This window comes from Macaca fascicularis, chromosome 3 (assembly GCF_037993035.2).
Source record: "Macaca fascicularis isolate 582-1 chromosome 3, T2T-MFA8v1.1".
Taxonomy (NCBI): Eukaryota; Metazoa; Chordata; class Mammalia; order Primates; family Cercopithecidae; genus Macaca; species Macaca fascicularis.
The window spans coordinates 199,413,856-199,428,081 of NC_088377.1; the positions used below are offsets into that span (position 1 = coordinate 199,413,856).

Below are 14,226 nucleotides of genomic sequence, written 5' to 3' on the forward strand. Positions count from 1 at the left end.
GGCAACAGGGAAGGGAGCCAGGGTGGGCCACAAAGGTGAGCTCAGGCTGCAGCTGGACAGAGCAATGACCCACCACAGCCAGCTCAGCTCCACCCTGGCTGAGATCAGCCCAGGCTGCTGGGAACGCCAGCCCTGAATCCAACCAGCCTCCCTGCTCCAAGCCCACCCCTCCTGGCAGGCAAGTGTGATGCTTCCAGAAGATCCCCTCCTCCCTTTCCTGCAATGCTTCCAGACAAGCCCTTCCTTTCTTTCCCCGTGGCTGCAGGTTCCTTCCTCCCAGCTCCTGTGCTTCCCGCAGCTTGGGCTTTTCTCTCTGCCTGAGCCTGGCGGTGACGGCTCCACGGGGCCAGCCTGCCTGCTCCCATCGCTGACCTGCCTCGCCTCAGCCCCCTGCACCCCAGCCTCCCTGGGCCTCCCTATCCTTGGAGCCATTAGGAAGAGGGCAGGTGGAAAAGGGCAGGTGGAGAAGGCCGGGACCAGCCACACCACTCCAATCGACGAAGACAGAAACTGCTGCTCTTCAGGCTTTCCCTAAAACTCCCTCTGTGCTTTGATCAGTACCACTCAGCTCACAACTTATTTTAAAAGGTCTCTAGTACTTTCATATTTTAATCCTGCCTCCCCCCGTAAACTGCAAACTCATTGAGGGCAGGAGCCACGTGTCATCTGAGTTTGTTTCTTCCAAGCCTACTGCCCCACGCAGAGAATAAACCAACTTCCCAATCAAAGTTTGCTACCAAATTCCATGAGTCTCCTTTTCTAGCATGTTTCAAACCAAGGGGATGGTATTAGGACATGGGAGGGGCTTTACCACGAATCCTGGGCCCAGCCCTCTGCCCTCCATACTCCAATACGGAAACCAACAGAAGCATCCACAGGATTCCTACAACACCCTGAAGACAACGAGGAAGTCCACAAGCCCAGAATGTGTTTGTGAACCCGCTGCCTCCACAAGCCAATGTGTTCCCAGTTACACAAAGTGTACGGGACGTGCAGTCCACCCCGTTCCTACCTCAGTCTGGCAAGGGGGACAGTGCCGGCCGGACAGGCAGGGGCGTCATGGCCCCTCTGTAAAGCAGACGAGTGGTGGCTCCATTCTGTAAAGCAGACGAACAAGATAGGGCTGACTGCTCACAAGGAGCATGCGGCCGTTTCTATTTCATCTTTAAAGGCACGGCCATCGTCTGTCATTCCCGGGCCTGAACTTCCTTAGAAGGCAGTTGGACGTCATCCTGAAAACGAGTGGGAGGATCCAGCAGGTGCGATGAGCTGTGTCTGCATGTGGCGGCTTCCACCCTCAATACCTGGACGCTAATATTGCCGTGGAAGAGAAACAGGCATGAGCCCTTTCATGGGGTCAGGGTCAGAGCTGGGAGTGCCTGTGAGGGCAGTGGCATGACTTTGAAAGGACTTTCAAAGCTAAAGATGGTGTCTCCTCTCTCTAGAGCGTTTCAGTTCTGAAGGGCAGCGGCACGTGTGTGACGTCTCTAAGCTCAACCACGTTGGACAAGCCTGTTCCTATGAATCTACTGAATCAACCACACAGGAGGCCCTAAGGCCTCGGCAAGCACTTGCTGGAGGGAGGCTCGGGGTGAGAAAGGACAGTGTCCTCCTTCCACGGTGTCCTCCCAGCCCGGTACAGCACAGGGGTTTCTGTGTGGCACCACATCTCCCCGAAATGAGTGCACGGGCAGACAGATGAGCAGGAAATGACTACGGGAGTGTCACCCCTAAAAATCAGACTAGTGAAAAGTACGTAGGGGTTGGAAATATTCAGAGTAGTAAAAACTCTGGGAAGCTCCTGTGCTGGACGCCACACTGAGGCCCCAGACGGCAGTGGGATCTGCCGTTCAGCAGACCCCTGAGGAACACACTATTATCAGCCTCATTTTAAAGAGAAACCGAGGCTAGAGGAACTGGTCACTGCCCAAGATTACACTACTAAACTCCCAGGAGAAAAGCTCAAACATCCAGGCAACGTTCCAACGTAGGTGCCCAGAAAAGCAGGGTGAGCCCAGGGACGTGTTGCCACCTATACTCCTTAACAAAACCGAAGGAAGTCTACATGAAATTACACGAAATTTCTCCACGTCTCCTTTTGGCAACCTTGTTATTGCCTCTTCCTTGCGGGCCAGATGAAATCAAGCCAAGAACAGGACCCATCATCCCCGACGCTCCTGCTGACCACACTCTGTGCTTCTGCAGCTTCACCCGCCCGATCTGGGCCATCCTACAGACACCACGGCGACCGACGCCACGGTGACCGACAGACACCACAGTGACCGACGCCACACCTGTCTCCACCCTGGATCCCCTGCACGCCCGCTCTCTTCCTGCAGGAGTCTAACGTCAGGGTCTGGGAAAAGGAGGCTTTGATGCTTTGTACACCCAAACTGAAGCTTCCTCCTGCGGCCCACCATGCAGCCCTGGAGCTCGTGCGCCCCACCCACACCGACAACCCTGGACCACTCCTAGTGGGGTTGTCCACACCATCAACTCTTCCGGGCAGAAAATCTGGAGGAAAACCACTGTATTCTGATAACTTATTTTTGAGCATAAGGATGAGACTGTACTGCTCACTATAAACACCTTTTAAATGCCAGCAGCTAACTAAAGATCTAGGTACGGTAGGTCTACACAGCATCACCTTTAAAAAGTGTGCCAAGTAGGATGGGGAAGTGCTTCCAATAGGAGCCGTGAACCCGTGCTGACCCAGGGGAGCTGGTTCTCTACTGGACCTCCGACCCGTGCTGACCCAGGGGGAGCCAGTTCTCTAACCTGACTGGACCTCAGACCCGTGCTGACCCAGGGGGAACGGGCTCTCTAACCTGACTGGACCTCAGACCCGTGCTGATCCAGGTGCAGCTGGTTCTCTAACCTGACTGGACCTCAGACCCGTGCTGATCCAGGTGCAGCTGGTTCTCTAACCTGACTGGACCTCAGACCCGTGCTGACCCGGGGGGAGCTGGTTCTCTAACCTGACTGGACCTCAGACCCGTGCTGACCCAGGGGAACGGGCTCTAACCTGACTGGACCTCAGACCCGTGCTGACCCGGGGGAGCTGGTCCTCTAACCTGACTGGACCTCAGACCCGTGCTGACCCGGGGAGAACGGGCTCTAATCTGACTGGACCTCAGACCCGTACTGATCCAGGTGGAGCTGGTTCTCTAACCTGATTTGACCCAAGCATGCTAAGTCAGCTTCCAATAGGACAGAGAGCGCCGGTGGTCTCTGCATGATGTGTAGAGAGAGATGCAAAGTCTGCGTTTGATTCTCCCCATCTGCCACACAGAGAGGCACAACTTCTAGCAGGCCTCTCTGAACTTCTCATTTGCATGTGTTGTTCCAGCTGGTTTACGGAGCGGCCTGAAAAGCTGCTGGTTTTGAGTAGAGCCCAGAATGAGAGAAGGCTCTGCAGCAGCTCCAGGCTCTGTGCAGGCTACTCTGCCTCCTGGGCCACACAACCCAGCAGATCCAAGGGTGCCTGAGAGGGCAGAGGCAGAGATGCATGTTGTCTGGAGCCTTTGGCAGGTTCCTCTCTAGGTGAACTGGCCCTTAGGATGTTGGGGCAGTGCTCTGCCCTCCTTGTGGATAACGACTGCCTTTGAGAAACAGCTGTTGGCCCACTATGGGGCTTCAGTAGGGACTGAATGCTTAAACATGGGCCACCAAGCTACCATGGGACCTGAGTTGCTCATCATGAACTGAATGTTTTCTGACCCACCAAGCCAGAAAGTTGGGTGTGCACAGCAGCATTCCGTCATCAAATGGAAGTGGTACGTGTCCAGGCCTAAGCAGGCCCTAAAGGCACAAGTCACATAAAGAAGTGTCCCCAATGCCGACGGTCCCCACTCCTGCTGCACTGCCTTCTCTCTCCCAGCCTGCACCTACAGTCTCCTGGGGAGTTCCCTAAAATCAGCTGTCAGAGGCAGACCTGGGCTTGGCTTCCAGATGGTTCTGCATGATACGCAGGCACCCACGTTAGTGGACAGCTGCAGCACTACTGCCCCTTTCTGGAACACCCCTAAAAGGACAGCAGTGAAGGGAAATTCTCCGACGGACAGAACTATGGGCCATACATCTGGCTGTTTACTTTGCTTGGAGAGAGAAATAGCCAAATGTGTGATTATTACAAATTAATGGGCCATGGCCAATGGTTTGGCTGGATGCTCAGAGTCTTGAAGACACATAATGGAAAATTGGTGACAAAGACACTTGAGAAAGAGGTGTGTGGACAGACATCTCTGAATGGCGAGAAGGCATGAACAGGAAGCTGCCTTCCGGGCAGGACAAGTGCAGAGCTGGGGTCTCCTGTGGGAGCCTGGCTGCTGGGGACGGAGGGAGGGGCCTGGCGGAGTGTCCCCAGGATGCACCTGCAGAGCTGCCAGCCAGCCTGGGCCGCGCCAGGGCTGGGGTCTGTATCTCAGGAGCAGTGGAGTCACAGCCAGATTTCAACAGGAGAGGGTGACGGGGCCAGGTTTGGTTTTGTGGAGTCCTCTTTGGGTTCAGTGTGCATGGTGGGTGAGAAAGACAGAGCCGTTAGGCGGGTGTGCAAGAGAGAAGGCCCTGCAGTGCGGAGGCGAGAGGCTCAGACGGCCTGGACCAGGGTGGGAGCAGAGAAGAGGGAAGAAGGGGAGACAGCACGGACGGAGCCATAGGAGGGGAGACAGCTGGCCGTGCAGGGAGCCGGGTGGGGCACAGAGCCCACTGAGCTGCCAGGCTGGCGAGACGTGGCTCAGGCCCAACCATGGCACTGGGTCTGAAGACCCTGGCTCTGCTTCCCCTGGGCGGAGTCTGATGCACCTGGGGAGGGGCCACATGGAGACGTCCCCAGGGCACCGGCACGGGCATCACCGCCCAGAGCAAAAAACCCCAGAAACAGCCCCGGGAGCGGGGCAGCCACCACCGCGCCGCCTCCCGCGAAGCAGGGCCATCAGGAGCCGTCGACACAGCCTGGGGCCTCTTGGTGACGGTGGAGGGAACACGGAGGGGAGGTCGGATCCCAGAGGAATCATGGAATCGGGGCTGGTGGGAGGCCTCACTGAGAACACAGGAGGGAGAGCAGAACAAGGTCCACAAACTGGAGTTTGCAGGTAAAACTGCGGCTCCAGTGATGACCAGAGATTCTGCAAGTCTTAATTCAGGGGTCTGGGGACTTGGTTAAAGCTATTTCCACCCTCGAACAATGACATTTCTGTGGCCCTTACCAGGGCGTCTACAGCTTCCCGCACTCAAATCCCAAACAACCGGCAAGTTAAACTCAGAGGCTTCCGACTTCCTTCAGGGGAAAATTACTTGTTTATCTTTGAATCTCTCATCTTCCAGAGGCGTTCCTGGGTCTCCACTGGCACAGGGCGTTCCATAAACAGGTATCTGACTTTACAGCTGGGGGCACCAAGGCCCAGTGAGCTGGCAGGAAGCAGCCCCCACAGCCCACGATTCAGAGCTGGAAGGAAGGGCCTGCCTCACGCCCCTCCACAGCCGCCCCCCCGCCTCACGCCCCTCCCATGGCCACCCCCCTGCCTCGAGTCCCTCCCACGGCCGCCCCCCCGCCTCACGTCCCTCCCATGGCCGCCCCCCTGCCTCGAGTCCCTCCCACGGCCGCGGCCCTGCCTCACGTCCCTCCCATGGCCGCCCCCCTGCCTCGAGTCCCTCCCACGGCCGCGGCCCTGCCTCGAGTCCCTCCCACGCCGCCCCCCACCGCCTCGCAGCTTCCCGTGGCTACCCCCCAGCAGGATGGGCTGGATTGCTGGTGATGCTGAGGTTTGGGAGTTTTTGTTTCCTTCTTCTTCCTCTTTTTTCTGCCCCGCCCCATGCCATCCTTTCTCACCTTCTTCTATTCTAATGTAAAAGCAACCGTGACCATTTTTACCCATCGGGGCTATACTCCCAGCCTACCTGAAATCTTCTTAAATGGTAATAAATCCATCATGCTAAAGATATTATTTTGAGACCACAGATCGAAGAGGAGCAGTGACAAGGCCGGGCCTGTCCACCCTCAGGAGGGGCCTCTGCAGAGGTGAGGACCACGCTTTCTGAACAGGAAGTTACAACACAGTGTGGAGACTGAAGAACAGGACAGAACTCCCGAAATCTGCCCTGGTGCCAGAGACACAGAATCCACCCTCAGCATCCTCAGGGTTTCCTTCACTCTCACAAGGAAGGACGAGCAGGAAGCGTCACCCGGACCCCGGCTACACCGTCCTGACGCCCCGCTGGTTCTCGCAGTTCGTTCTTCTCACTGAACCCCTGAGGGGCTCCTGAGCGGTGAGGCCTCCTGGGCAGTCACTGGGATGGGAACTTCCTCTCCATCACACCAGTCCCCCGGAGAGTGGCCAGTGGTTACTGAGCACTCGGTGGGTTTCACATTTCACATCTCACAGTGAGCTGGGGAAGGGGCTGGGGTGAACCTGCGGGACCAGGGCCCCCACCGAGGGTGGCAGATAGAGAGACTGAAGCCCCCACCTCCTTCCAGACTTCTGGTTCCAAAGTTCCTCTCCCTGGCCAGCGGGTCCCTGCCTTCGCCGGCCTCTCTGAATTCCACATTCCAACTGAACCCCCACAGAACCCCCACGCGGCAGCCCCTAACGGTGGCCCGGCACCATCTGCCATTTTGCTGCTTGCCTTCTCCGAGGTGCAAGGAAGTTGTGTCATAAGGAAAACTTGAAGGAAGAAACATTTCAGCTGCATCTGTCTCCCTTCGGAGTGCCGAGAGGCATCGGAGAGGTCAGCGGTGCCCCATGCCACTTTTTGCACATTCTTCCCTCAGCCAGCGTCCCCGCAAGACTCAGAGCTCCAACCTCTCCAGCTTCCCCTCGTGGAAATCTATCGGCCCCTCCTCTTTCAAGCAACACTGTGTTCTTCCCACTGCTGACAGAGGCTGCTCATCCGGGCACCTGGGCCCTGCTCTGCGTGTGCCCTGCGTTCTCCTCTGCACGCACCCCGGGCTCTGCTCTGCCTGTGCCAAGTTCTTCTCCCCACAGCCCAGGAGCCACACACCGCAGCTGCCACTCCAGAGACCAGGAAACCCAAGCACAGGGGCATCTGCCACATTCCAGGTCTCGGGGCTGCCACGGACCCACTGACCGGACTTCTGTGGGTCAAGGGCCCAGGCCACCTTCTCCAGCAGCACTGTGGCCGCCACCCCAGACTCAAGCCTCTGCCTCAGCCCCCATGTTTTCCTGACTACAGGTTTCACTCCCCCAAAATTCACCTCACTGGCTCAGCGTGGTCGTTCCACAGAATACATCCCAATCCAAAGGGGTCTGGGGTAGGCAGAGGGAGTCGTGTGCGCATGAGCTCTGGTCTCTGAAGCTCTTGTCTCTGGATTTAGAAGGCAGGTTCCTCTTTGCTGAGAGGTAAGGGGCTCCCTCCTCCCTACACCTGGTGTCCGTCCTGTGATTCCTCCTGGAAGCCTAACATGAAATCTTTTTAAAGTTGTCCTTGGAGGACTGGGGCGGCTGTCCTGCCCTTCGTCCAGTCTTCAAGACTCCCTTTAGTTTGTAAAAAGGATAAAAATGTAAATGGCAAAGGATTACTCTGTCCATCAGAAAATGTGAGAGAGAAAATCATGCCTGGAAAAGCTGAGCCCTACCATCCTCCCACCTGAACCTCAGCACGAAGAGCATGTGGGTGCTGAGGTGACACCGAGTTCTCAACCACATTCCTCTCCTTTCCGTGGGACAACCAAAACCACAAAAGTCCCCCTTTTTTAAAGAATGCCATCTGCGTCTTAGAAATTAATAGCTGATCTGTCCAGGTTTAAGCTGAAATCTGGTGAAAACCTGCCCAAGAGAATCACAAATTATTAGTCTGATAATAGGGCAAAAACCTCAATCTCTTTGCAAGAAGAGAGGGGACCTCACGGAGACCTCACCTCGTGCAGTGCACCTTGCCCCAGCGGCACAAATTGCTGACAAAAAGCTGTGCTGTCTTCACCAGATAGCTTCCAACCAATTGAAGTCGCAAAGGAAGAGTCAGCCAAGATAACATGATGGTTTTTTTTTCTTTAACCCATTGCTTGTAGGAGGTAAATATTCCAGTCCCAAAGCATGGCCGGCAAACCCACTACAAGAAAATAAACTCCAATGCAAAGAAAAACCCTAGCTTTTTTCTACTGGAAAGTCGCGAGTGCAGACAGGAAATGACCCGTTGTGATGGGTCTCCTTCCCCAGAAAGTGCGAGGCTGCTGCGGACAGGGCCCCTGCTGTCCTTCCCTCCAGGGTGAGCCCACGAGCAGGAATGGCACAGGACTGTCGGCTCTGCAGGTTCCCTAGGAAACCACACCAGCCTTCCGCTGTCTGGGTGAACCCCTCGGTGCCCATGTGGAAAGCCCTTAAAATGACCGGATCACGTGGTTCTCTGGGGCACTCTCCTACCCCAGCCGTCCCCCGGCAACGGTGGGTCAAGTCCCCAGGACACCTGCAGGGAACCACGCAGTGTCCAAAAACACAACGTGGGGGCCTCCGGGAGAAAAGAGGGCTCCAGCACAGGGTGAGGAGACACAGGCAACCAAACACACACACACAACATACCGCACACCACACCATGCAACACACTACGTGTCATGCATACCACATATACAACACACTGTGCACCATGCACACACACCACACACATACAACACACACCACGCCACACACCACACACAACACAAACCACACAGCACACCACAAACCACACACATACAACACACACCACACACCACACACAACACATAAACCACACAGCATACCACAAACCACACACATACAACACACACCACACCACACACCACACCACACACCACACACCATACCATGCAACACACTACGTGTCACACATACCACATATACAACACACTGTGCACCATGCACACACACCACACACATACAACACACACCACACCACACACCACACAACACAAACCACACAGCACACCACACACTACACACATACAATACACACCACACCATGCAACATACTATACCACACCTACACCAGACTATACACATGCAACACATACCACACCACACATCACTACATACCACACACACATCACATAAGACACACCACACACACAGCAGTGTTTCCTAGGGAGGGAGACATCCACAGCACAGGGCATTTGACCACCCATAGGAATCAGTCGTGATAATGGTCTGCGTCGTGATAATGGTCTGCGTCACGCAGTGCTGAGGCAGGCGCCTCCCCTTGGCCCTGCTGGTGCAGACACGCAGCCTCAGAACACATCACTTAGGGCCTGCCTGTGATTCTCCGCTGGGCTTGAGAGCAAAGAAGTGAACAGCCACGAGAAGTTCCTGACGCTACAAACAGGAGAGCAAAGGCACAGACAGACACGTGGGAAGCCACATCCAAGCAAAGAGCCTGGAAAAGGGAAAGCTCGTCCTGACTTATGTAAAGCAGTCCTGAGAAAATGGAGTCCATATTTTAGCATAAGCTTCAAGTTTCCGCTGCTTACCACTTACCTAAAGATACAACTAAGATAATCACTTACAGCTGAAAATTGTCTTAAATTTTAATTTGGCTATGATACACACTCTGTGGTTTGAGCTCAAGATAAAATATTTCTGCCCAATTATGATACGCAGCTAATTCTCCCTGATGGAATGTGGTGTCTCCAGCACAGCCACAGCACCAGCCGGAGCACTGGGAGGCTCGCAGAGTCCGCAAAACAGATGGGTTCTAGTTGTAAGGCAGTTCCCACCTCCGCTGCAAATAATCCTCAAAACGAGAGGGGCTTCTTCACCAAGGAAGAAATACCCGAACAGATCCACATCACACATCTACCCGACACACACTCATACACACACACCCCGACACACGTCCACCCGACACGCACACTCATGCACACACACACAAACCGATACACATCTACCTGACATGCACACTCATACACACACGCACATATGCGCAAACTGACACACATCTACCCGACACACACACACATACACACACGCACATACACACAAACTGATACACGTCTACCCGACACGCACACTCATACACACACACATACACACAAACCAATACACATCTACCTGACATGCACACTCATACACACATACACACGCAAATATGCAGATACACATCAACCCAACACTTATATACAACCCAACACACACTCATATGCACACACGCACAGATACACATCTACCCAACATGCACTCATATACACACACACATGCATATGCACAGATACACGTCTACCCAACATACACAGTCACATACACACACGCACAGATACACGTCTATGCTACACACTCATATAAACACACGTGCACATATGCACAGATACACACACATTTACCCAACATATACTCATATACACACACACAGATACACACACATCTATCCAACACACTCATATACACACACATGCATACGCACATATACACACACATCTACCCAACATACACTCATATACACAGATGCACAGATACACACACATCTACCCAACACACACACTCATATACATATGCACAGATACACATTTACCCAACATACACTCATATACACGCACACACACACAGATACACATCTACCCAACACACACTCATATACACACACATGCGTATGCACAGATACACGCCTACCCCACATACACACTCATACACACGCACAGATACACACACATCTACCCAACACACACTCATATACATGCACACATTTACCCAACATACAGTCATATACACGCACACGTACACATGTGTGGGTGTGTATAGCCAGGCAGACACGTCCTTCTCTTTGAAACACCACTTCCTTCACTGGAAGAAAACACAAAACTTGTACAAAGCAAAGCATCAAATGTCGGATGCATTAACGGGGTGTCCTGAGAACGGGCCAGCCACTTGTGCCTTGCCGGGCCCGTGATGTTTGAATTCTGAGACTCGTTAAGTTCAGATCGACATGAGGGTGGGGAAAGAGCCTCGCTGCTGTGAAGCTCCTTCTTCCCTCTGAAGGGCGCCCACACCAGGATATTTGGGCCACTTTGGTGCAAAACAGATAAAGTACCTGGAGTCCTTCCTAACAGGCAGGAGTCCGGCGCGCAGCAGTTTCCGGGGCAGCGTCCCACCCCGCATTCCTGTGCCAGCCGTGCCCAGGCCTTGCTGTACACCTGCCTGTCCTGAGACCCCAGCCTTCCTGGCCCCCGCTGAAGGTGATTCTGACCCGCAGACAGGCGCTGCCTGCAGATAACAAGTCAGGACCAAGAACCCAGGAAGGGATGTGCTTGGTTTGGTTTTGTTTGATGCACTTCAGAGAATGGCTCTCAAGCTCTGGAACCCAGCTCAGAAGCACCAGGAGGAGCCACCGGCCAGGCACCTGGCCGCCCTCGCGCCTGAGACTCCAGAGATGCCTGCACCCCATTATTCAGTTAAAGACACTTAAAAGCATACGCATCCCCCACAGCAAGGAGGCACCCCACCTCCAGCCTGCTGGGACCAGCCCTCCCTCGGCACACAGGACCTGAGCCAGGGCTGCTACTCACTCTCTGTCTGTCACGATGTAGCCCCGTGCCTCTTCCTCGGAAGGCTTGACTTCCAATTGCAGGCCGTCGCCGAGGGCCTCCTGAGCACCCGCTGGAAGGCTCTGCTCCTCCTCCGAGGGCCCAGGCATCTGGTTTTGGAGCTCCCCAAACGCGCCTGCCCCGGGCTCCAAATGCGGCTGCTGCCCCAGCAGGTCTTTGGAATACGTCTGGCTCTTGACGTTCTCCACTCCGGCAGTCTCCTCTTCTGAAGACAGGGAAGCCTCAGGGCGCTCGGATTTCTTCCTCTCCATTTTGAGGGGCTTTGCAAAGGGGAGGGCTCCAGGCGAGAGTCGAGACCCGTGGTCCTGCAGGAGGCCCCCGAGTGTGGCACTCAGACGATGGACCTGGAAGAGAGGACATTCTGTGAGGGACATCTGCAAAAGGCATGCTGAGGTGACACATGCAATCAATCAACAGCTGCCCGGGACAGAGTCACCATGGGGATGACATGGGCAGCCTGGAAGGAGAGTGGGGGAGGAAGGCAAAGTGTGTTCAGTCTACATTTAGAATGACATCTAGGTGAGCATGGGGTGTGAGGGTGCTGAGTATCCAAATCAATTGCGTGCTGTTCTCTCCTCCCTTCTAACCCCCTCACACACATGCACACACACACACCTCTCTGAAGAATCAGATTTTGTAGAGTCTGTGTAGGTCTTTGGCACTGATATTTTGAAAAATAAACTGTGTGATATCAAGATCCCATCCCAGCCCTCTAGAAGCAATGAACACCATTTAATAATAATAATAATAATAATAAATTTGCATCGACTGAGCTCTTCCAGCACACAATGGCGCGGTCCTAAATGTGTTATATGCATGAACACACTGAGTCCTCACGTAAGCCTATGGGCAGGGAACCCTCAGTAACCCCAGTTCACAGAAGGGGAGACGGAGGCACAAAGCGATGAACCCACGAGTGGGCACGTCACAGGGATGTGTAATTGATTCTAACGATACCTGAGGCATCTGTGGTTCCCACATGGGCAGCGCTCTCCCAGCCGGATCCCCTTTTCCCGGACGAGCCATCCCTCGGACCCCCTCGGCACCTCTGCTGACTACGTGTCGGATACGGACTTGCTTTGTGTGGGTTCTCACTTAATTACTACTCCAACCCCATTAAAAAAGGGTGAGTTTCGCCTTTAATTTGTAGACTCTGGGGTTTACAGAGGTTAAATATCAAATTATTGGTACCAGATCACAAAGGTCATGCTTATCAGATTCAGAATTGGAACTCAGGTCGAAGGGCCGTCAAAGACGTGATCTCCACCCCCGGGTGCGCTGCACTCCCAGGCACCCCACACTGCTTCCTAAGAAACACGGGGCTGCTCCCGCCGCTGGCACGTGCCAGGCAGCCCTCGGACACCTTCTGGTGCATGTGGTGCCAAGAGTCTTATGTCTACTTGGCAGGTTTTTTCCAACCATGAAATTATATCCTCAATATTATATTAGACGGAAACAGGAAAATCTGATTCGCTTTACAACTCACTTTGCCAAAACACACTTTTAAGAAAATTAAGGAAGGACTATAGAGGCAATTATTCCCATTTTGGCTACAAAGTACAACTTTTCCTTTTGTGTTTTTAAAAATTTAAACAAAATAGTAGTGTGATAAAAACACTGCTCAACTTCGGATCCTCAATGACAACAGGACGTAGCCGTTGACGTCACTCAACAGAGCTAGGAAAAGGCATAATATTGTCAAATTGTGTTTCATGTGAGAAGAAAGATGTTTTTAAATAAATAAGAGGTCAGAAAATACAACACTCACATACCCTTTTTTGAGAAACAGAATAGCTTGAAAATATACCCCAAACAGAACTAAATCAAAATTCCACACATGGAGGCTGAAAAGGCTGTGGTCTAAAAGTCAGGGAGTCTCTGTGGTCTAAAAGTCAGGGAGTCTTCGGCTAACAGCAGCCCCCGGAGCGCTCCCTGCCCCTCAGGTGGGAGGGCGGGGTCTCCCCGACTCCCTAAATTAGGAAATGTGTTTCTCAGCCCCACTTCTCCCTCCACAGCTCAGACAGCAGGTCCCACCATTTCTGATGGAAATTCGAAATAAGAACTGCTGATATTTTCTTCCTGTACTTGCCAACAGGCACAGAACCACAAACCACTAAGAGAATCTGAGGAGAAAATGACTAACCAAAGTCTCTTCTTTCTCCACCCCCAAAACTGGGTTTCCCAGAGCCACTCAACGTCACTGCTGTTGCTTAGGACGGTTCTTCATCCTTCGGCCTTGTATTAATGACCAAAGGTTCTTAAAGGGGGAGAAACTAAGGCTAACCGACTTAACGGGGAAGGCCAGCGTCTAGCACGTGGACATCACCTGTGACTGGGCCCTTCTTCCAGCTGCCTCCGGAGCAGCGCTGCCCGTGGGGGCTCTGGGATGGCAGAGCGTCCTCTGCCTGTGGCATCCAGTGCCTTGGCCATGAGCCACATGCAACTAACAGGCCGCTGGCCTGAGCCCAGTGCAGCCGAGGCACTGCATCCTTTATTTATTTAATTTTAATCAATTTAAATGTAGTTTAGATGGCCACATGTGGCCAGCGATGCCACACAGGACAGCCAGGTGTGAGTGCACTGAACCCCTCAGGAATCCGCACGTGCAGGAGGCATCAAATGAGCAAAGCGAGGGGGAAATTCCAGGAAATATTAATTTTCTTCTTTGCATTTACCATGATTTTCATATGTCTACCATAGAT

General features: G+C 53.5%; 1 protein-coding gene across 10 annotated transcripts in view; it reads right to left on the reverse strand.

The window, feature by feature from the left end:
- PTPRN2 (protein tyrosine phosphatase receptor type N2) overlaps positions 1-14,226 on the reverse strand; it is a 1,017,982-nt gene that overhangs the window by 573,872 nt on the left and 429,884 nt on the right. For all 10 annotated transcript variants that reach the window (XM_045387364.2, XM_045387363.2, XM_045387365.2 and 7 more), the window contains one exon: positions 11,486-11,868. In XM_045387364.2, coding sequence (XP_045243299.2) covers positions 11,486-11,868 — 383 coding nt within the window. The remainder of the gene's footprint in view (positions 1-11,485; positions 11,869-14,226) is intronic.